Here is a 24,322-nt window from a genome sequence, read left to right as displayed (position 1 = left end):
AATACATGTTTTAAGAAAAACGATGGCCATGAGAATCTTGTCTATATTTAACCCTAAAAAACCTTGCTACAGTCCCCTTTTAGCCTCGCAATTTCACCGCGACAAAGAAGCATCTGAATCAGTGGCGGTCTGTGCCAGTATACTTGGGACGTATTAGGACCAGTACGCCTCTGCAAAGTCATGAACCTTCCACCCGATATAGTTTTATGACCCCTTGAATTGTGAAAGTGAGTATCAAATTAGTGTTGTTGTTTTTTCGTGGCAAACAAACCGAGGGCATCTGGCACACTCTAGCGGAGGACAAATAATTAAGTTGGATTAATGGGGATCTTTTGCCGTGCCACCAAAATCTCTGTTGCACGGCGCCTCCTCCGCCTTGGTAACGCGAAACTGAGGATAACAAGCATATGTTTCAAAACCACAGCTGGCCCGCAGACGTAGCACACCCTTGTCTGACGTAGTCATCGTTAGCTCTCGGCTAAAGGCCCGTTCACACTCTTGCGACTGCTTGCGACCTCTTAAACCTGGGTTCCTTAAAACTTCTTAAACCAGAAAACACACTGGCGCCATCTATTGGGAAGCAGTGTAAACTCGGCGGTCCGGCATATTTTTTTTTATTTCTCGAGCAATATCCTTTCTTTTTTGGCTCGAAAAACTTTTGTCAATGTTATAAACGAGCCTTTCTATGGGTATTACGCACATTTGACCTCGGAAATCCCGCAAAACCTTCGCTTTTGTGAAATGCAGCTCGAGGGTCACCGCATAGATGGCGCCACAATGTCAGTGTGTTCCCTCATTCTAGAAACATTTAAAGGGCAACTCCGCTTCTTTTTCAGTAGTGCAAAACTATACAGTTCTCTTTGTTATCATCTACAAAACCCCCATGGCAAATATTACGACGGAATTCCGCCTAGAAGTTCATTAAAATCGCTGTCAAAGTTTGACAAGCACGAATCCGCTGGTTTTGGATGAGACGTGCGGGCCAGACAACACTGCCCGGCTGCATTTCCGCTTCCTCCAAATTCCTTCTCCCGGCACGTCCGCGACGTCATCAAACATGTACAGCTTCTTTTTGTTTTTTCAATTTTGTTTTCTTTCCCGGGGAGAGCACGGGTGGCGCCAGCGCCGTGAAAGACGTGAGTGACGCGCTCGGCCGGCCCGGCGCTCGACTATTGATACTACTGATAAGCCGATCGCCTCGTTGAGCGCGGCTTGTGTTACATCGCATACTTTTGAACACCAAGTAAAAGGAGGAGAGGGAAGCTGCTTTTGTAAGAATTTTGAGTGACAGGTTAATCTTCTATAATCTTCTGGGAGGAGAATAGCGACGCCTGTGCTAATCCAGGAGGCACAAAGGAGGATCCTGATAAGAGGGGAGCTCCTTCTTCCCCTTGTGTATCACGTGGGTGTACATGCTTAGTGATGCCGAATATACAATGTTGTCCGGCTTTGCCACCGTTTCGGTTTCAGTTTGGGATCATGGCTAGAGTAAAATTACACGAAAAATAATTTATTTTTCGCGAAACAAAAGATTGGGGATTGTTTTTGAGTGCTTCAAAAAGCAAAATCGGCCACTATCTCAAACATTTTGAAATTAAGCGGAGTTGCCCTTTAAGAAGTTGTAAGAAATCTCGTCTCTCTCAGTCGTACTCGGTCGCAAGAGTGTGAACGGGCCTTAAAATGTTCTATTCTGCTGTGTTCTATTGTGTCACAGATCAGCGTAAGCAGACAAAAAGCGCTCTTCAAGTTCAAAGTTTTCTTCGTTTCTTTTTTATACGTCATTCGTGTTTGTTTGATTTCCCCCCTGTGAAATCCTTATGCTATATAAGACAGGAAAGAAATGGAATAAGAACGCTGATTAGGACATATACGAACCTCTGAATCGCCGACAAAAAAATTCCAACATGTTCGTAGTGGTCCTTTTCATACCGGTTGTAACCGGCAACGTCTTTGCGGAAAGCATCTCTAAGCGAGTTCCGGAACTAACGGAAAGAAGCGGGTTTACAAAACTCTACACGATATTTGACCCCTGCAACTTGAAAAAACGTGAGACAACTTTTTTCATCGATCTAATTGTAGAATGAACTATGTTTGACGAATGAGAATCTCTACAGTTGGTTATGACGACACATCCGGCGTAACTTAAGTACACTGGGTGACACTGTTATCACGACCACGAGATCGGTGATCCTGCAAAGATTTTATTTTAAAAGACTATTTTCAGGCACCAAAAGGTACCACTTAAGGCCCGTTGAAGCCCTTGCCTTTGCTTGGGACCGAGTTCTTGCAACCTCTTACGACGAGGGAACCGAGGGAACAGTGGGGAGCCTGTGTTGAAGAGAGGGTCCATCTCAGACCGTGGGGAGCGTTTGCATTGTAATGGCGGACGCCTTTTGCGAAGACTGGTCCCAAGCGCGCATGCGCGGGGCTCTCGCGTGACCAGGAAGAAAGCAGGTTGGAAGGCGGAGCCGTTTGTGGACGATCAACGTTTTCGGGAACTCCTCGCAGCTCGTATTGCAAACGCAACCCGTAAACCACGTTACCTCGACTGAGCCGTTTCGAAGCTCTATGTAGCCCAGGCTCTCTAGAGAGCACACTGTCTCGATGGCGCCACCTATGAGATGAAAATAGAACCGTTTTTCACAAAAGTGAAGGTTTTGCGATATTTTCCAGATCAAATTACGCACTATCTTTGATACATGGTCGTTCATAACATTATCAAAGGATTTTCGAGCTAAAAGAGTATGATGCGCGAAAGAAAGATTAAATATACGTAAATACAAAGCGTTCCACGCCTTCCCATAGGGCCGCAAGTGTGTTATCTCGTCGTAGGAAATTTTAGGGTGTTTTAAGGCAACCGGTCCTAGGCAATCACAAGTGTGGGAACCAGACTTGTTAGATTTCTAAGTGAACAGTACTCCCAAGCCGCACGGCAATTCCTGTCCAATGTTGTGCAAGGGACGCCCGAAAATTGGTCTATACATGGGCCAAATGTTCAGTTTTGCACCACAGCCCGGTTTCCGACAGATATTGGTGTACCGTCTTTTCGCGACCGGCCTAATATCGGCGCCATATCATGCGGGTACTGGACGAATCGGACTGCCGCCGAATATTGGCAGGACATTGCGTACAGCTCACACAGGAAGAATAAAAACACAGAAATAGGCGAGGGACAGACACTCACAGTTCTTTCATTTCTCTTTTTTTTTTTATTCTTTATGTGTGAGCTGTAGTTTATCTAACGCTCTCTGCTACCTGTACCTGACATTGCATATGTATGTTATGTATCGGTCGTTACATATCATATGAAGCGCATACACAGACAAACGGAATCGTTTTCGATCGCTCCCTGAATTATATTACACCTTTGTCTTTGCAGCTGATTCTCGACACATTTAGCAGAGATACTTCTTTGTGCAACGGAAAACGATCTAATAAATACGTTTACGCTATTGGGATGCAAAGCAAAACTCATAATTACAATACGGAGGACCGTGGAGGTTCAGAGAGAAGCACGATTACTATCAGAAGGGTGCTTGCAGAGTATTTAAGAAAAGAAACACCGATCTTGAGTAATATTTTCTATATGTATAAGCCGACTCTGGCAGCACAGGAAGCGTAAACAAAAAGTCGAGAATGAAGAAGGTCGCCCAACATTCAATACAATCTCTCGATTGTTTTGAATGTTGGGCACTTGACAATCGACGCACTTCGACAAAGCAGTTCTTTGTCGAAGTGCGTCCGCCAAACACAGCACAATAATAGACCTATCTTACCAGCCAGTTTGACTACTCCACTGCTGCCGCAATACATCGAGGGAACTTCAGTTTTTTCTGCACGTGCAATGACCATGCTGGAGTTCTTCCCTGGTGGAGCAAGAGACGGCACGAACCCTCGCATGTACGGCCGTCTGCCTCCCATGGACTCAAGGTATGGTGGCGTCACGCATGCGGCAAACGCTCAGTGAGATCGGTCTATTGCCTGGACTACAAAGAAGAAAACCACCGACACCGAAAAACGTGCATAATTCCTTGGGTACTAGTGGTTTGGTGCAGTTTGCTTTCACCTGAGGAGAGAAAGTTGTAAAGCGTAATGGTATTTTATCGGGAGCACCTATTTGGAAGAGAGGAAATATAAAATCGTGAAACTAACTCGGGCTTGACGTTCAAATATGGCATGAAATAAATTTTTGTTTACGAAGGAAAACCAGCAACATCCCACCACGACTGACAGTCGCGGCACGACTGACCGGGGAAAACGCTTAGCGCCTCTAGGACTAAGCATGAATCACGCTTAATCCTAGAGTCCCGGCGTGATTCACGCTTAGCCCCTCTAGGACTAAGCGTGAATCACGCCGGTGCATCGGAACTAGTTATGGGACGAACTATTTTTTAGAGCGCAGCTCTTAGGGGCCCGTTCCCGGTTTGAGCGGCGTCGGCGTCGCCGTCGGCGTCGCCGTCGCCGTCGGCGTCGCCGTTGGCGTCGGCGTAACCAAGGTCATCCCAAGGTCACGTGACCCCCAAGGTCACGTGACCCCCAAGAACACGTGACCCCTCCAGGTCACGTGACCCCTCCCAAGGTCATCTCAAGGTCACGTGACCCCCAAGGTCACGTGACCCTCGAGGTCACGTGACCCCTCCCAAGGTCATCTCAAGGTCACGTGACCCTTTGAAGGCCACGTGACTCCCAAGGTCACGTGACCCCCAAGTCACGTGACCCCTCTGAAGGCCACGTGACCCCTCTGAGGTCACGTGACCACCGAGGTCACGTGACCCCCAAGGTCACGTGACCCCTCCCAAGGTCCTCAAGGTCACGTGACCCCAAGGTGACCCCCACGTGACCCCCCAGGTCACGTGACCCCCCCCCCCCCCCCCGAGGTCACCCCCTCGAGGTCACGTGACCACCCCCAGGGTCACGTGACCCCCCCCCCCCCGAGGTCACGTGACCTCCCCGATGACGTCATCGTCACTGATGACGTCACCGGCATCCGCATCGTCATCGTCATCATCACTGATGACGTCATCAGTGACGTCACTGATGACGTCACCGGCATCCGCATCGTCATCGTCATCATCACGGATGACGTCATCAGTGACGTCACTGATGACATCTTCGGCATCGTCACGTGACCCCCCAAGGTCACGTGACCCCCCCAGTTCACTTCACACCCCAGTACCCTTCCCTCCTCCTCCTCAAGAGCTGCGCTCTAATTCGGTGTTACAGGGAGTTGTAAACGGCTTTCACTTTTTTAACAGAGTTTCGGACCCGAATTTGGAGATTTGGGAAAGTTCGAATGATTGACTGAATCGTCTAGCGATTCGGACGGTTCGGATGGATTCGGAACGTTGACAGACTTGCACGCCACCACGCCCTTCAAAAGAAGATATGAATCCTTTGCTCACTCAAAGATATTTATTATACTTTTATCATAGACGACACATTAAGCATCCATATTAAGTTCAAAATCCCCATCATAGGAAATATTGAAATGAAGGAAATAAGTACTCACTCAATCCTAATTCCTGACGAAAATGTTGGGGCGCTAGCTAAGCCTTACTCGTATGCGTCCCCGAAGCGCAGGGACCCCGAGAATCGCGCTCGGTGCCAACGGCGGAGATGGAAGCTTGTAGGTACGACGCACCATGTGCACGAAACAAAATGACTGACTAGGCTGTTTTTTTTTTTTTCTTGTTTTTTTCGTGCCAAACAAACTAGGGGCATCTGACACGCTCTAGCGGAGGACAAATAATTAATTTACACTAATCGGGATCTTTTGCCGTAGAACCAAAATTTCTGTTACATGGCGCCTTCTCCGCAACGAGCCTTCATCAGACGAAACTGAGTATAACATGTATGTTTCAAAACCACAGCTGGCCCGCAGAAGTAGCAGTGCCTTGTCTAACGTAGTCATCGTTAGCTCTCGGCTAAAATGTTCTATTGTGTCATAGATCAGCGTACACAGACAAAAAGTGGTCTTCCAGCTCAAAGTTTTGTTCTTTTTTGTATTTTCCTCGTGCTTATTTGATTTATTCCCTGTGAAATCCTCCTGATATATAAGACGGGAAAAAAGTGGGAAAAGAACGTTCACTACAACTTATGCGAACCTCTGAGCCGCCGGCAAAAAATTCCAACATGTTCGTAGTGGTCCTTTTCATACCGGTTGTAGCCGGGAACGTCTTTGCGGAAAGCATCTCCAAGCGAGTTCCTGTACTAACGGAAAGAAGCGGGTTTACAAAACCCTACACGATATTTCATCCCTGCAACTTGAACAAACGTGAGACAACTTTTTCCATCAAACTAATGGTAGAATGAACTGTGCTTAACTAATGAGAATCTCTAAGCTGGTTATGGCGACATATTCGGCGCACTGCAAGTACACCGGACGACACTGTCATCACGACCACGAGATCGATGACCATGTTAGGATTTTATTTTGAAAGACTATTTTCAGGCACCAAAAGGTACCACTTAAAGGGAAGATGGGGCACTTCTACATTTGAAAAAAAACGCATGAATTGCGTTCATTTGGCCTTTAGAATAACAGATATCAAAATTATATTTCAATGCGACGCGTCGGAGAGCCACAAGAGCAATTTCAAAATAGGGCTGAAGCCCCGCCCCCCTAGCCTTGGGCAGCCAAAAGAGCCGTCGATGACGTCACGGACAGCGACTGTCTTTCGCGTTTTTCTCGCGTTTACCAATACTTACGCAGCAAATGGTTTGGGTATTCGGGTTCACGGGGTAAAAATACACTAGAATTCACTTCTAACTCATTTTTTCCAAGAAGCTCCGTAGCTTCCCTTTAAGGCCCGTTGAAGCCCTTGCCTTTGCTTAGGTCCGAGTTCTTGCAATCTCTTACGACGAGGGGACCGAGAGAACTTTAGGGAGCCTGTATTGAAGAGAGGGTCCATCTCGGACCTTGGGGAGCGTTTGCAATGTAATGGCGGACGCCTCCTGCGGAGATTGGTCCCAAGTGCGCATGAGCGGGGCTCTCGCGTGGCGAGGAAGAAAGCAGGTTGGAAGGACGATGCGTTTGTAGACTACCAACGCTTTCGGGAACTCCTCGCAGCTCGTCTTGCAAACCACGTGACCCCGGTTCAGCAGTTAGAAACTCTCTGTAATCGAGGCTCCCTAGAGAATACACTGGCACGCTAGCGCCATCTATGTGTTGAAACTAGCATTGCTTTTTACTACCGCGCAGGGTGTAGGGTATTCGCCAGATCAAATTACGCACTATCAATGAGAACTAGTCGTTCATCACAATGTCAAAAGATTTACGAGCCATAAACGTATGATGCGCGGAAGATATAGTACAGCATTTAGATTTTAAGAGAAACACAGAACATTCGACGATCACGTGTTCGCCCTAACATATGATTCCCGCTATCCACTTGAGGTATATATAATGCTCGAGTCGCTATTCTTCTAACATATCCAATGCAACTTTGGCTGTTTCATAAGAGCAAATGAGCTCGTAACATTGGCTCTGTCCGCCCAGAATTTATTTGTTTTAAGTGACAGCCAGATCAGTACCCGAGCAAAAAAATTACGCATCAGTGTGTGCGTCTCCACGTCTGCATTCATCAATAGCTCTGATAGACGACGGTCACTCGATTCTGGTTCCTGCTCTGCTAGAGGCGGCTTGCACAGTGCCTTTTTCTTAATGGGAAACGAAGATGCTCAAAGAGGCCCCAGAGTGTGGTATTGAGCCGAGTGGCGCTGCATATGGGGTATCTACACGAAGGAGAAATCCGCCACTTTGCTCCGCGGAGCGCGCATCACGTGAGACATACGTCATCCCTTTTTGACGCCTCGCGGCGCCGTTCTCCTCCGGCGTGGCGGAGGCGCAGAGGCTTCGTACTGTTAGCACGAAAGCTCCGCAGGTGGGCGGCGGAGCCGAGGGCGGAGTTTCCCGGGTTGTTGACGTCACGACATCCGTCCGCGAAGTTCTCCTTCGTGTGGATACTCCTATAGCGGTCACAGTGGCTGGCGGCGAACGAGCGACAGCGGAGCGAGTCCCGACCAACGCAAAAGCATTACTAGTGGCTGCTGTTTCACGCCCCCAGTAACAAGCTCAGGAAACTCGACTAGGGCTCTAAGTTGGACACTAGGCGACAAGTCCGGTGAGACCTCCGACCGCCGTGATTGGCTAGCGCCGCGCGGTTCTCCTTGGCGTTGGCCAATCACAGTGGTCAGAGATCTCGCTCACTTCCTCGCCGAGTGCGCAACTTAGAACCCCTAGGTGCGTCTTTCTGCGAACCTCCTGATGAAGTGACAGGCCGTAGTGAAGCGGCAGTGATGAAGCAGCCGTAGTTAGGTAGTGAATAGACAGGCCTTGAACTTTTAGAGCGCAGCTTCTATAGGCGCGTTTCCGGGTTGTTCGGCGCCAGTGTCGTCGTCGGCGTCGACGTCGGCATAACCGCGCACGTTGCATTATGGGACGTTTCCCCGCTAAAAATAGCGGGGAAATTGTCTCGTTAAATTTAGCGGGGAAACTGACGTTACGTGATCTCAACACCAATTTAGTTTCCCCGTTAACTTTAGCGGGGAAAATGACGTCACGACTACGTGTCAAGTCACCCATGAACAAATTAAGCGGCAGGAGGAGAGGAGGAGAGGAGGAAAGGAAGAGGAGGAGAGGAGGAGGAGGATGGAAGGAGAGGATGGTACGGAGGAGGATGAGCGGCATACCATCCCCTCCGTACCCTGCTCCTCCTCCTCGAGAGGTGCGCTCTAGTTCCGCATTACAGATATTCGTAAACGTCTTTCATTTTTGTTCCACCGATCTTTGATCTTTTCAACCGAAAATTAGATAAAGGGCCACTGAGTACCGAGCATTACTATATTTTATGGTGGCAAACGACTTACAATTATTCCTGGATTGCCCTAAATATCTTAAGCCTGAAAATCGCGTGTTTGTAGAAAGAAAAATATTTTTATAACGCCCGATTTAAAAGTTTAGCTTGAATACCGTATATAATCTGTGGCGAAATGGTGCACTCCTTGCATTTTTGAATGAGTTTAAACAGAAAGTGTTTAACTTTCCCTCTTATCGACCACGGCAATCAAGGACGCCAGCATCTGCCAACCTATCAATCAGCGCCTACTTTGCTGTGCGTTTGCCACGGGACCTTTCACACAGTACTGACGAAGTTCCCTTTCAGTTCCTTTTTTTTTTTTAGCAGTCTTATGCTTAATGGGTCTAATTGTTTTTTTTAGTAAGGTAAAAGAGAAGATGACGTGTTGCAGACTTTTGTGAGAAACGCGTATGATATGCCTAACTTCTTCAATTCTCGACCAAACGCTCTTCCTAAATCCTAAATTTTACCAGACATGAAAAAAAAAAAAAACCGTCCGAGCTTTAGCCGATTTTCTTATCGTCGTTATTCCTCTCAATGCAATCAGAACACACGCTCTTAGATCTATGAGTTGGCAAATCTTCCCAAAATGGCGTCGTTCGATAACGGTCGTTCTCTGTTGCCCGTACGCGAGATGGTCAGATATATACCGTTCCTAGCGATACCGCTCCAATGTGCGACGGACAAGGACTGTTTTGATCGACGCTCTATTTGCGCGAACGTTAAGTTCACAATAAAAACCGCAGTAGAATCACATTCCACCACACGTAATGTGCATTCGACTTTTCATCGTTTCCGTCGCCAATGTCCACATGGCGGGCTGAACAGGCACAGCCCCTTTTTTTGCAACGTTGGTAAGCAAGGTTCGTTTTACGCTTCTTCGTTTGCAGCTGGCAAACGAGCAGTGAGCTGTTCCCAGTTAAAAAGACTTGGAAATGACGTGACCAGTGAATATTTGATCAATCCCTACCGTGAATTCAAGGTGAGGTGTGACATGGAGACCAATGGCGGCGGGTGGACTGTAAGTGTTACCATTTACTTGAAGTTTCCATGTTCGCTGCGAAGACAGAACGTATTTTTGTTCTTCATATTAAGAAAAACATTATTAATGGGCCAGTGCAACAATTTCGACATCGAAAGAACCTTTAGCGCGTTATTTTTATTTTGTTTATTATTTATTTACTTTTCTGACCGAGGCATTACAGAGTGGAGTAGATTAAAGCGATAACAACAAAATTAAACGCATTGAAATGATTACACATATTGATTACCGCTTGAAGTTTTGAAGAAGTCGGTGTCGGTGGTCGGAGTGATGTAGGCGGTAAGGGTGTCCTAGTCGGTGCAAGTCTTCTGGGTGAAAGAACTAAATTGCCAATTTGTGAGGATGCAGTGGTCGCCGAGCTTGAACCTTGTCCTAGCAAATTTGAAACAAAATAATTCGCTTCACCATAGAATAGTTCCTAAATTTCACTAAACCTGAAAGAAAGAAAAAAAAAACTGAGTACTTTACGCACCACAGACGTGAAGGCCACCATGGGAACCACCTCAAGAGGTATACAGTGCAGTAAATGATCAGCCTGTTCCCTGATCTGCTCACTTTAATCAATCTTGTCTTCCATTTAGTTGTCGTCGAAACGCTCTGTGCCAACCGACTTTAGAAATAAGTTTGATACAGTAGGCCATCCAATAGATTGGAGGTCGTCACATTGAAGACCCTGGTCGGCTACGTCTGTGACATTTTCAATGTCCCCAATCTTTATGTTAAATACTTTTCCTCTCTAGTAAATTCCAGTGTTCAGGTATCAACTAATACTGTCCCACGTCTTTTATACTTTCAACCCTGTGTCTGTTTTTGAATTGACATCTGATGATGTAGTCTCGGTCATAAAAATATTACTCCGAGAAAGTTTTGAGGGGAAGATCGGATTCGCCCCTTTATTGTGACAGGGTGCCTTGATATACGGGACTTGTTTGTGGTATGGTGCTTCTCTAGAAGGCGCTTAACTTTGTTCTTGATTCTTCTCTCTTACAAAGCCGAATTTCATTTCATGTTCTCCGACGAAAAAATATACTGCCGATCTTTCTGAACTCTTTTTACCTAAAACCTGGCCCACCATTGACACGGATGAAGTGGAAAACTTCACTAGTTATTTTGTGGAGTTTGAAAAGAGTGTATTACAAATTATTAGACGCTGGTAATTTCTTTATATTTCGCCTCGTGTACTATAATAATGAAAGTTTATAGTTCGGTTAATTAAAACACCCGACCCTATGCGCTATGAAGCTTGCACAGGTACTAATGTGATGGTTTCCGCTAATTGTCAAGCAAGTTGCGTTATGTCCTCGCGACTACCACGACTTGAACTTTATCAATAAAGGATGCACAGCGCAATGTCAGTTAAGGCTCTCTACAGGCAAAATAAAAATTGCATAAAACGCGGTCATCATAAGCCTATTTGCACCCCCCCCCCCCCCCTTGACTAAAGAACGTAGAAAACTAGAAACAGCGAAACAAAACAGTATCACCAAGGAAAAGAACCCTGCCAATAAACAAACCAACAGATGCATTAAAAAAAAAGTATTCCAAAAGATGCAGAAATGAAAATATGCAGCAAACTGCTTTATTCAGAAAAGTGAAAAAATAAAGGCGCATTTTAGAAAGGCGAATATAAGAGCATCGTGCGCGGAAATGGCGCGCATAGTAAGACCCGTCTCAAAACGCATAGGTGAGTAGAAACTTGTGCGAGATAAACAAATGGCAAAATGCTCGGTTTTCTGCCGTTGAAGATTTCTAGCCTGCACAATAGCTTACAATTTCTGCAATGGATTCATCCCAAACCCTCCAAGGCCCGGGAGGCCTCGGAAATTTTGGGGAGATTGAGATCGGGGGCCGCCGGGGGTTCCTTGTGAGGGGAGGGGGGGGGGGGGGCAAATATTTAAGCAAATACTAAAACAACGACAAGAATAATGCAATTTGGTGGGACCCCCCCCCCCTCACCAAGACCGCCCTTGCCAGACGGCTTCACCGTGTCTACGTGCTTCTCCGTAACAGGATGGAGAAAAGCGCGTACCTTGAGGAGTAGAACTTAAAATTACATCTCAAGGAGCGTAAAGAGTCTGGGAGAATGCTTCACTTCGCGCGTACTTTTTAATCGACTTCCAGGTAATTCAACGTCGGGGCGGATCTGAAACATTCGAAGAGAATCTTTTCGAGCGAACCGAAAAAGAATACCAGGATGGATTTGGAGCTGGCGCGACTTCATACTGGATAGGCAAGTACAAATATATGCATCCTCGTGCCTTTACTTTCTAGCGAAGGCAACGAGCAAATTGTGGAGAAAAAAAAATGCCTGGAATTCTGGCAAACCCGTGTGAACGGAAACAACGTTCCCAGGTGTCAAGGTGTCACGTGAGACCATGGCTTTACGTAACGTGGTAACTTCACGTGTTGCGTTTTACTGCTCTTTTCTGTGCGAAAAGCTAAACCTTCGTCACGTCACATCCGTAAGCGTTACATATCTCTACAATTGGGGTATCTTCACGGGGGAGCTGCTTCGGGGAGGGGTGTCCCTGACGTCAGCGTTTGGCAGAACTAGCGGGACTCCCTCCCCGGCTCCAGCATACGCGAGAGGAATGTCAAGGCCCGTTCATACACTTGCGACTCCTTAGAACCTTTTAATATCTCTTACGACGAGAGAACACGCTGGCGCCATCTATGTGGTGACTCTGGAACTGCATTTCATTAGAGAGAAAGTTCTGCGGGGTTTCCGAGGTCAAATGTGCGTACTACCAATGCGAAATGGTGGTTTATAACGTTGACAGAAGTTTTTTGAGCCGAGAAAGAAAAGATGATGCGCGAGAGAAATAGAAAATATACGGGCGCCAGTGTATCCTCTCGTCGTAAAAGATCATAAGAGGTTCCAAGGCACTCGGTCTTAAGAAGTCGCAAGTGTGTGAACGGGCCTTCAGTGTTATTAGCAGACGAACTTAACGCGCTCATTGTCGAGAACGAGGCTGAGTGCGCGCTGAGGAGAGTAGAAAAATGGAGGCGCAAATTAAACGGCGGTACGCGATTATGGCAGCAGTGCTCTCAGAGTGTTAGATAAAAAGACTACGCTCTGCTTCCTGCTAAATTAAGGCTGCCGAGTAAAAGGGTGGATGCAACACAAAAAATGCGGAATCCAACACAAGTTCTATGAGCAGTTGCTTGAGGACGACATTCATGAATATTGATGACTCCTTTGTGAAAGAGTGAATGGAATATTCAACCAGACAACGACCTACTCAAGCCACAACTTAGGCGATCCCCATGCCATCGCCGGCATCCCTTAAAGCACGATCTAAGTTGCCACACACGAGAACAAAGTTTTGCTAATTGCGGAGAGATCCCGCGCCAAGGCGGGGACTTTTTTTGCAAGCCGATCACAATCTCCCCCCATCTTTCGGGGATGAGTACGTCAGCGTGCCTCCATGCTAAGGCATAACGTTGTTACCATGTCATGGGTATCTCGGAGAACAAAAGGATTGATTTCTCCCCCGTATGAATACCCCTTGAGAGAGTGAGCTGGATCAAAATGCCATGCAGGAAAGACGGCGCTACGGAAATCAACGCGCAACTCATAGGGAGCCAGAGTTGCGCGTTCATCCCCGTAGCGCCGTCTTTCCTGCATGGCATGTTGATCCAGCTCCTCACGTGACTGAATTCGGCGAATAGCAGCGCCGCGCGTTCGAGGCGCGCGGCGCGCTCAAAAGCAGGGGAACGTTCGGCGGGGCGCGTGCAACGTCTACTTTCCTGCACGGCACTTGATCCGGCTCATCACGTGATCGGATCTCGGCGAATAGCGGTGCGGCGGCACGTGGAAAACAGATGCGCAACTCTAGCTCCCGTAGGAAGCCTATACAGGAACTCTAGTCGATGTCATAACCTCAAAGAAGTCTGACGTGTCCTGCCTCGGCTTTACCAACCTCTTTCTGGGGGTAGCCGCGGCGGCCCGGCGCGTAACTGGGCGATGCATGCCGAGACGAATCTCAACGGCCGAGATAATTCGGTAAGCCTCCGCAACATCGACACAGACGGGCGCGCCTCGGCCCCCCTCTAAATCGTCGCATCGGTCGTGCGGCCGGAGCTTTCGAGCCAGGACTGACCCCACAGAGAATACAATAAAATTATTATGAATCTATACTGACTCATCCTCTGCTATGGGAGCATTAATTCGATATTCACTTAGTAAAATATTGTGTTTTTTTTTTTTGTTCACTATATTTATCTCGGTTTAACTTGGGCTCGTAGTGAACACCAGCTTAGAGAATTATGGGATTATTTGCCAACGATTGCATGCTTTTAGGTTTAAGACGTGATGCTCATTTCTCCAGGTTTTGTTAGGAGCGAGCTTAGGCCCTACCTCGGTCGTAAAAGAGTTTACTACAACCGATGTTGATTAGCTAGTTTAAACTTTGACGGATATATTAATTTGCTTTCTACACGCATTTCTTGCCTTTCTTTAAAGGGAATGATAATCTTCATCACCTCACGAACTTTCCAAATAACAGACAAGTTCTCAGGATTGAACTGACGAAACAAACCGGGGACAGTATCACAGTGGACTATGGTCATTTTAAAGTCGGCTCCAAAGCACACGGGTACTTACTCAGCATCGGCAACTACAAGGGTCCTCAAGGTAGGTATCGGCGCTTTCACCATGCCTGTCGTGCCGCCTTCTACGCTGCGTCAGTCGGTAAATGCGGGAACTTTTGGGAGCTGCTTGGAGGCAAACTCTAGGAAGTGGAAGCTTCCATCAGCGTGTGATGACCCTATTAGCCCCGAGAAGTTCGCGTGGCGCCCCCTTACGGCAAACCGGGGTGACGTCACGGCGAGGAGAGAATTTTTCCCCGACTCGCCCCGCTCGCCCTGTGGAGGCTGTGACGACGCTAGCTGTCGGCGCGCTCGTTTCTATTTAATTTTTTTTGCGTGTTTTTCGTAGAAAGTGTAAATTTTTATATGCGCCTTTATTGAGGCATGGCCTGTAGCTATAGGCGAAACTTCAAGCAACATTTTAAGCATGGTTGACAGGGCAGGCAACGCATAAATCACGGCTGGTATATGAAAATGAAGAAGTATGGCCACAATTGCAGGAGCATATAGATTTACCTCTCGCACAATAAATGTTGCTATTGGTCTGAATGAATTGGCAGCTTATGTATACTATTTTTTTTTGTATCTCTGCTTTTTTACACGATCGCCGAAGCAGAAAAGCTGCATGCTGCTCGAGCAACATGCTAAATACAGTCTGGACCATGGGGAGAGGATCACAAGTAAGACAGCCCAAGCGCAGGGGCAAAGTAAAAAAAAAAAGCAAGGAACATTTATTATATGCATTGCTTACATTTAACCTTTGCTGGATGCGGATAGTATTTCAACGGACTACACGGGTGGTATGTGTGGACTTGTTTATATCAACACTCAACTAATGCAAAACAAACGTAAGCGAAAATGTCTAGCTCGTTATTAGTTCCTTTAAGCCCTAAAATCGATATTTTACTTAAATCAAATTGTCTTGAAACTAAAATACCAGAAGCTTTTCTCACGCAGACTGTCGCCCCTCACAGGTTCCACATTTTCTGCTACTAGTGCTGCATCTACCACTGGACAAAAGTTCGAATGCTTGCTTTTACTCCTGTTTTCCCCTGTTGTCAGAGAGTCCAGCTGTAGGGAGTTTGGAGGCTGAGGAAGCTTTTGGGGACCTGCAGCAGTGTCTCTTTTAATTGTAAATGACAATTCAGACTAAACGGTGTATTTTCCGAATACCCAAGACTGGAATAAAGAATGTCACGAAAAAAGTATAAACATTCCAAATTCCGGCACTATTGCTGTGCATATTTTGGGCAGTTCAATACACATCATACAGGCAACTGGGGACAATTCGGCCGTTTTTACTGCTACCATACAAGCTAATTTCCAGTAATTGTGCATCTTCTAAGAAATATGCCTGCATACGTGTATAAACTATATAATTAATTCACGAAGAAACTACATTTATGTAAAATAACCCTGTTCCACGAGCACTTCAAAGATAATCAGACACATGGCCTTTAAAACATCTTCGAACCAGCGCATGCCGAGCGGCAGCGCAGAGTCAGGGTCGCGAGCTAAATTGCCGACCACCCAAAGGCCCATGATATAAATGTCACTTCAAATGCTTTGAAAGCGGGATGTATAATGTCGTCCTAAATCATGAACATGCGAGGAATAGAATTCCAGCGTCTGAAAAACTTGCCCCACCGCTTCACCGACCCCTCGCAAGCTTGCCTTGTGTCGTGTGGGCGGACGGGGAGGTTCATCAGCGGAATTGCCTCCGCCGATTCTTTCGGGATTTGTAACCCAATTTTAATAGTAAAAGGGACAAGCAAACTTATAAAATGTACGGAAGCACGTCAATATCGACCTAACTCAACGTCTTGTACACCGAGTAAACGAAGTCCAGCTCCTCGAAAAGCTTGCGGCACACAACGCCAAACCAGGAAACCGGTGCTGGGAAGCGAGCCGATGCAAGATCGCGGAGCGGAGTCCTCCCCCTGACGTCACGGTACACCTCACCCAATCAGGGCGCGGCGACCGCAGCGACGCTTGTGTTCGCTCTCGGGGCTAATAGGCTTATTTATGGTTGATGGTGCGAACCCTGCTGACTTTAGTGGGATGTGAACCAAAGTTCCTTGATCAAAGTCGAACGTTGGTGTAAACCGAGTCTGTCAAGTGCATTTGAGAACATAAAAGCCTGAACTTTTAAGACTCGATAGGCCATGTTACTTTCAACGTACTTTTTCTTAAACCCTTGAGTATCGTTTTTTCCCCGCGTGGAGAACGCAAATTTTGGCCTCAGTGACACCGTCGCATGCTTTATAAAGAGCGTTTATTTATGAAAGACACTATTGTAAGGGCAAAAATGTATTTGGGTTCTTAATTTTTTTAAGATTTAACATTTTTCTCGTATAGCACTTTTCGAGACACGGCACGATGCAGTGGAATCCCGTATTCGTACCTTAAGATCTCTCTTTCGAGAGCTCTCAGTCGTTATTTTTCGAATCGAAACTGTAGCTGTCTCGTTTTGAAAGTCGTTGAATACCCAGTTCAATACTCACTTCTAGATTTGAGTGCTCGCCATGAAGCGCGAAGTAGAACGACATAGATGCGCAATTCTGTAACAGCCAGGAGCATAACGAAGAAACAAATTGCATACGAAAAATAAATAAATGCGATTCAAAGCTATATAAAAAAATATAAAACATCGTTTTGATCGCTTGCTCGTTTGTGTTGCTACATGTAAAAATAGACAAAGAACTGGAGCGCAGTTGGGAATGGCAGTGGGCAAACCGAAAGTGAAATTACAGGGGAACATGGAGGAGTGTACACAGGCTAAGGGACAAAGAAGAAAACAGTCCGCTTTTATTTTCATACTTTCACTGTGCACACCACGTTTTTTGTCTCCAACAGCCGATGGTAAACAGTTCTGAGCACCAAATAAATTGCGGAAACGGGAGCCCAAAGCATAGAACGAGTGACAGCGCCCAATAGAACAAGGAAGGTGAACAAAAACTCACGTAACGACGAAATCTTAAAAAAAAAAAAGTCGAACAGAAAAAAAAACATATATACCATTGGCTCGTACCACGTAATGGCAGTAGGAACGCTATCTTTCACACCGTTGATAAAGAAGCACCACTCTACATCTTTTGTCGATTCTATAAAATGTCTGAGCTTTGGAGCCAACGTCTCTTGGCAAGGCCCCTATAACGAAGAAAAGCTAGCTCAGTTTAAGTGAAGGTTTATTGTCTTTCTTTTTTTTTTTTAAGGAGCTCATATGTTACTTAATGTTTTGCCACCACAAGTTAGTTCAAGTCACTGTAAACGGTTAAAGGGGCGATGCAACAATTTTTGTGCTTTGCTCAAATACCGTTAAGAACGAATCCCTGACGTTAATGACCTATACAAAACGCGTTCGTTTTTCACCCCACGCAATAAAAGTCTCCGAAAAAAATTAAAGAAAAACGAGCAGCGTTCACCCCCTCAACTCGCAGCCAGAACAAGCGGCCACATGATCTGGAGCCGATTATATGCCGCCAATGTTGATCATAGCCACGTGCTGGGGTTGGCAAAGCAAAGGACACGCGCTGAGTGCCCGACATTGTTATGGCTCGGCTGTTGTCGTCGTTGCAGCGATTGGACACGGGCCACTACCCGAATGCTTCTCGAGCTAGTAATTATCACGAGCCCAAATCAAGTGCCCACGCAATGCTCGGGTTCAATCTACGAACTGCATTCAAATATCGTTAATATCGTCATATCGTACTGTGATCCCCACGTTACGTCATCACATTTTGCAAAGTAGAGATAGAGTGAAAATGATAGCTTTTGTCCTTGAAAGTATACCGCATCAAAGGAGCATCTTGGTCAGTGGCGTTGCGTGCGAGTATCATTGAGTCCCACTTGTGCCAGCAATCTCGTGGAAATTGAAAAACATTCCAACTGAATATTGTTGCACCGCCCTTTTAAGGAGAGTTTAAAGAAAATAAAAAAGTGGGGCTTTTTCGTATATATTTATGTGCAATTTATCCAGAATTAAAGACAAAATGAGTTCCGTTTTTGCACAAATAACAAAACTACAATAACGGATAAGAATATTTTAATATTTATACGTAAAATGCATTTAGAGATAATCATTTTGATATATTTTGCGCCATTTTATTGGTAGTAGTTCGTTTGTAAATAATTAGTAAATGTGTCTGTAAAACGTGTCGATTTGAGATGTTTCGCAAATATTTTTTTATAGAAATTTTGAAGTGTAACCTTTAATATGCTATGCACATGTCGTAAAGTATTAATAAAATAAGTAGATTGAACTGTTGCTTATGCTTAGTTGTGAAATTGACGGTTGTGCAAATCACCACAGTGAAATCTTGGCAATCTCCACGCCTCGTACTTAGAATTGTTTATTTCGGGGGAAAAAACACTCACAGCATTTTCACTTAGGGCGTAGCTAATTTAGCTGATAAAATAATAAAATATATGTTGAAGCCATGTAAAAGCCAAGGACATCTCTTCAATATATATGTTTTTACATAGTTACAAAAAAATGTGTCGCGGTCATTCATTGCATTATGTAACAGGGATACACCTAGCACTCACTGCTGTTTTCCGCAAAATTTAGTTTACCAGTTAGTTCGGCTACAGGCATTCGTGTTGAATCGGATAGTAGATGTTAAAACCCAATTCAGGTTATAAAGATGCGCCGTTTAAGAAGATATAAAACGTAAAAACAAAATATGTCTTACGCAGCAGGATCTTTTGAGGTGTGCTGGTTCAATAGAACAGTTTATTCTATATTTGCGTTGTGTGAGTATATTGTAATCTTAGAGTGATAACAACCATTGATTCATTAACGCGGTGTTTGTGCCTGTGCAGGTTACGACGCTCTGAAAACCTACAACGGATACGAGTTCTTTATGGGGAAAAGCCAATTCATGGAGCCGTATTCAGGTTGCTACCCACCTCTAAGTGGTGGCTGGTGGTATAATGAGTGCCTCCGCTCGAATCTTAATGGTCGTAAACTACAATCCACTGATTCGAAAAATAAAAGGGGCCTTGGTATTACCTGGTTCAAAGATGGCGATCGAAATTCCTACGATGCCATCTACGACCAGGTGGAGATGAAAATAAGGGATGCCGATTTTGACTTCTGCACGGGTAAAATGGCAACATACTCTGATATCTGATTGTTGTATCCGCGAAAAAGTACTAATTTGTGTGGAAAGTATCATATAGTACGTCATGTAAATTTCTCACTTTTTTTTTTAATTTCGCTTTGAAAACTTTAAGAAAATGAACAAACCTTGGAAATAAAATATACTGCCCGAACACAACTGGCTTGTTATACTTTACTCAGCTCTCGCAAAGATCCAAACCAAAATTCACGAAATATCCACCACTGGGTTGGACCCCATTGTTCAATGCCAGGTGATTTGTAAGGGTGGTTTCATTTGAATTCGACAAACTTTGTCGGAGTGGGTCCTCAAATTTACCTGTAAAATATACATGGGAAATCCCAATTCCTATGATGAACAAAACTGTAGTTAAAAAAATAAACCTATCTAGTTTGAGAGAAAGAAAAAAATGTGAAACGCTGCCGGATGGAATGCGTGAAAATCGCGATTCGATTTTTGCTCAAGTTTAGACGGTCTCCGCAAAATATTGACTTCTTACCTTTTTAGTCATATTACTTTTTACACTATACGTATGCAATCCGGGCTGTTTTTAGAGTACGATTGTTGTCTTTTACCATTTTTGTTTATTTTTACATAAATTCGCAAACATATACCCACCCAGAACAATTTTGACTAACATTGGAATAGCTAAATCAAACAAGCGGTAAGGAGCTATATAACGAGACATATATCGATACGTAGCTGTTTATATAAGCTAACGATTGGTATATATTTTTGTTCATTGAAGTTATTGGACAAATTTTATTTCGCCCCAGATGTGTACAAAAAAGGAAAATATGCATATTTTGAGGTAAAGTTTCTAAAAAAAAAAAGTCGTTTTTTATTATCTTTTAACTTCTTTACTTGATAGGTGTAGTAAATACTGCATATAATTATGCTTGGGAGAAGAGCGTGTTGGTTTAAGTCATGGATGAAGAAAGAATAAAACAATTAAAACAGGGACAACACAACCACATCTTTCATGAAAGATGTGGCTGTGTTGTCCCTGTTTTAATTGTTTTATTCTTTCTTTATCTATGACTGCATATAAGTCTTGAGTGTACCATTTTTGTTGTATTTTGGTGACAACTAGTTAAATAAGCCAAAGTTTAGCCCGTCACTCAGTCCTTGGTTAAACTATGCTGGCTTCACCGCAATGCTACTGGCGGCCTCATTAATAACAGATGGTTTTAGAAGTCAGTTTATCATGGTGAGTTTGTTGTTATATATGCTCATGACAACTCCTGAAGCCTCTGAGGCACGCCAAAGGGGCCAAGATGAACCATTCATGTTAAAATTAACGTCGTCTGCAGTCTAGGTGAACCAGAGATGTCTCAAAATCTGGCAGGTGAACGTTCTTATCTGAGAAATTGCTAACGCACAGTGTGACATAAAAAGGTGTAATTTAAAAAGACACACCAAAGAATCACTCATGAAGGAGCTCAGTACCCACCTTCTGCGATAATGAAAATTATGTTTTTCTTTTATGAACACACGGACATCTTTTTTAACAAACATGAATTGTCTGAACTATACTTCGTCTCACCTTAGTATGGACTATTGTTAGCCGCGCGTGCTAAAAGCGCGAGCTAGTCGCTTTCAATGAAGCCGCGGCGGCTGCACGAGTGCTCGTGCAGCAAGTGCTCTAGCCAAGGCTGTCAAGGTTGGCCGCTCGCGCTAGCAGAGCCTTCGCGGTTAGTCCATGCTAGGCTGAGACGAAGTATATGTAGACCATTTTATTATGCTTATATGGATACCCATTCGGCACTCTTGGTTTTGCAAAAATCAATTACGTCGTTGTTGTTTTTTTTTTTTTTGTTTTTTTTTATTTTAGCCGAGTAACGTTTTGACACACTTTTCCACCTTCTGCACGAAATCCGTTGATGCCTGTATGTCCTCATCCGCAGACGAACGGAAGTTGTGCACCGTCGCCTTATGCTTCAGTATAGGGAGCATTCACTGGCGGCCATGTGTGCGCGACTGCTGAGCGCGTGCTGATGGCGAGCTTCCACAGTTCTTTTGCAACGTGCATTCCGCACCATCAAGAGTGCCGGTCTTAGCAGCCTATTAATGTGGGCTCGTTCTGAGCATGCGCTCTAAACAGCACCCACAAATAGGGCGTCCAGTGAATACTTCCTATAGCGGGAACGCGTGCGCGTGCAGCACCGGAGTCTGCAGCAGTAACTCTTCCAGAGCAAAAGCCTAAAACAAATGGCATCTTGCACGCGCGTTCGTCAATGCTTTATTTTGGTTATGTACTTCGAATATTTTATACGGGGAAGCCGTGCGCGTGCCGCGCGTGCGGCTGCGCGAGCGTAGAGATTTTTGTCACCGCACACGAAAAATCCACGGAACCCTTGCCATAAACAGCCTCGCTGTAAAACGCGCACGTCGCACGCTGCACGAAAATGTAAAAGTCAAGCACTTCGCGCTTAGCGTTTGCGCGTTTTTCAAGCTCTCACCAATTTGTGTTTTTAAGGCGAGCGATGTCTTCAGCCAGGAGAAGGAGCGACGACTCGGCGACGTCTTCGTGCGAAGGCTTCATGGCCGAGTGTGTCGTACGGAATAAATCCTAATTGTTTTGATCGGTAAAAGGTTTCTCTTTCGAAGCTAGACAGATTCCGCCAACAGCAGTTCTGAAAAAGAGGTCCCATGCCCGTCGTCCGCCGCCATCGCTTAGTGCCTTAGTCCGCTTCGTTGAGCCGTCCAGCCCAGCCCGCCACTCCCGCGATGCGACGCCATGTTGAGAATTACGGAGAAAATGCACAGAGTGCTTCCGGTTTCCTGAGCACATTTGTGTTTCAATCAAAAAGTTTTCACTTTTTTAGAAGCAACAAGAAATGGGTATATTTTTTTTTTCTATTTTTAATTTGAATGTGTGCGTTCGATGACGTACGACTTTGATTATATTTGGTGTGTGTCTAAACCATAGAGAACGGCACGTGACCACCAAAAGAGAGTGAGCGCGACTCAAATCGGCCACTATGGCCAAGAATCCGAGACATTCGCTTTAGTTCCATTGCGCGCCGACACGTGGCGTCTAAGCCCGAACGCAATAAAGGCTGAACTCCGTGGAGCGAATTATGCGACGAATAACTGGCGAACGCCGCCCCCCCCTTTCCCCCTCAGCAAATTCCTGCATCCGCCCCTGAGTGTGCTAGAATACGTGAGTAGTGTTCGGACCCATAGGTGTCGACATCGGCGCGTTACCCAGAAGGTGTGCGCATGCGCGGCAGCAGGCGCGTAAATATGAATTTTTAGTGCCGCTTTGGTAGAGTGCACATAGGATTTCTGATACAGCTACGACCTGCCAGCGGTCGCACCGCGGCATCTATTACACTGCGGCACGACCGTTGGCAACATGATGCGTCAATGTATTGGACGGTGCAAGCTACATTACTCTGCCTTCTGATAAAACAATTGCGACTCTAAAGAAGGGGATTGCAAGTTGTTTCAGCGTAAAATTAGTTGCGAGTTTCGGTTCGTCGGATGGTGAGTATTTTAAATAAAAATCCTCGTTGCAAAAGACCAAACATTAGATATTTGGCCGTAATATTTAAAACTCAAAAATAGCTTTTTTTTTTGTGTGTGTGTGTGTGTGTGTGGAACGAAACGGCACATACTAGAGCCCGACGTTGTTTTAGTATGTTTTGAGTACCCCAGGTTAACTTCTCTGTCTTCTTTTCTGTCCCTATTTTTATTCTTGCCTTTAATCAGCTCGCTTCACTTGTCACTCATTTTGTGTTCATTTATGCGACCAACCACCCAAGCGACGGTCGCAAAGAGATGAGTATCTGATATTTCTTCATGGCTGCCACGACCATCTGAGGACCACCCGACGTTTACTTCTAAGAAATGGCTTATAAGCCGTGACAATTTTCATCACGTGTTTTAACATTGAACATAACTCCAAAAACTGAGAGAACGTGGGCTGAACAAGTAATGCTTTATAAGATTCAAAGAAGAAAACGAGCAACAAGTTCACATCATTCAGAGCAAGAAACAACAGCACAGGTAAATCAGGCAAGGTAAAAGTTGTAATAGTTTACAACACGGAACTGAAATACATGGTTAAAATGTGCAGCGCATACATGGTTACAATGTGCAGCGCATTGTCCTTTTTTGGTAACTTGTAACTGTAACGAGTTACTTTTTAAAAATGTAACTTGTAACTGTAGTTCTATTACTTTTTTCTGAAGTAACGATGAAAGTAACGACGTTACTTTTGTCGTTACTTTGCAGTGTTTTATGAATAATATATCACTGAACGAGGGTGCAATTAAGCCATTCCTTGCACTTTCCAAATCGTCTATTCCGAAATTTCGAGTGTCAAGTTGGCCTTGCACAAAGTTGTGAATACGTTCTCTCTCGCGAGTCACGAACCGAATATAGCCACGTGTAGATTTTATGAAAAAATATCTAGTTATCTTTACGCACGCGCTTGTACTTCGTGCCTAAACACTACCATCTTACCGCCGTATTCAGAAACCTCACTCGAACTCAACTCAAACTGAAGGGCCCCTCCACTTCCTCGAAGAAGGCGCGAGGGCCGGCGTTGGCCAATCGCGACGGCGGATCCGTCCTCGCGATTGGCCAGCGCCGGCCCTCGCGCCTTCCTTGAGGAAGTGGAGGGGCCCTTCAGTTTCAGTGTAGTTTGAGTGAGGTTTCTGGAATTCGGCGGTTAGTGTCTTGAAGCACTACCTCTGCTG

At 45.3% G+C, this 24,322-nt stretch overlaps 1 protein-coding gene across 1 annotated transcript; it reads left to right on the top strand.

The window, feature by feature from the left end:
• The first annotated feature begins 1,904 nt into the window (after positions 1–1,904).
• Positions 1,905–19,625, top strand: LOC8033362 (angiopoietin-related protein 7-like). The gene is made up of 5 exons (XM_040211352.1): positions 1,905–2,046; positions 9,749–9,879; positions 12,022–12,130; positions 14,366–14,536; positions 19,315–19,625. Exons 1-5 carry the CDS (start codon positions 1,905–1,907, stop codon positions 19,623–19,625), a joined length of 864 nt encoding a protein of 287 aa, XP_040067286.1.
• Positions 19,626–24,322: the final 4,697 nt, after the last annotated feature.

This window comes from Ixodes scapularis, unplaced genomic scaffold (genome assembly GCF_016920785.2).
Source record: "Ixodes scapularis isolate PalLabHiFi unplaced genomic scaffold, ASM1692078v2 PGA_scaffold13__105_contigs__length_92229423, whole genome shotgun sequence".
Lineage (NCBI taxonomy): Eukaryota > Metazoa > Arthropoda > Arachnida > Ixodida > Ixodidae > Ixodes > Ixodes scapularis.
The sequence above is the reverse complement of the archived record's forward strand: the minus strand, read 5'-3'. Positions and strand labels throughout refer to the sequence as shown.

Coding starts and splice junctions, on each gene's coding strand:
- LOC8033362 (XM_040211352.1), top strand. CDS start 1,905: ATGTTCGTAGTGGTCCTTTTCATACCGGTTGTAACCGGCAACGTCTTT. Junction 9,880..12,021: donor CCAATGGCGGCGGGTGGACT/GTAAGTGTTACC, acceptor ATCGACTTCCAG/GTAATTCAACGTCGGGGCGG. Junction 14,537..19,314: donor CAACTACAAGGGTCCTCAAG/GTAGGTATCGGC, acceptor GTGCCTGTGCAG/GTTACGACGCTCTGAAAACC.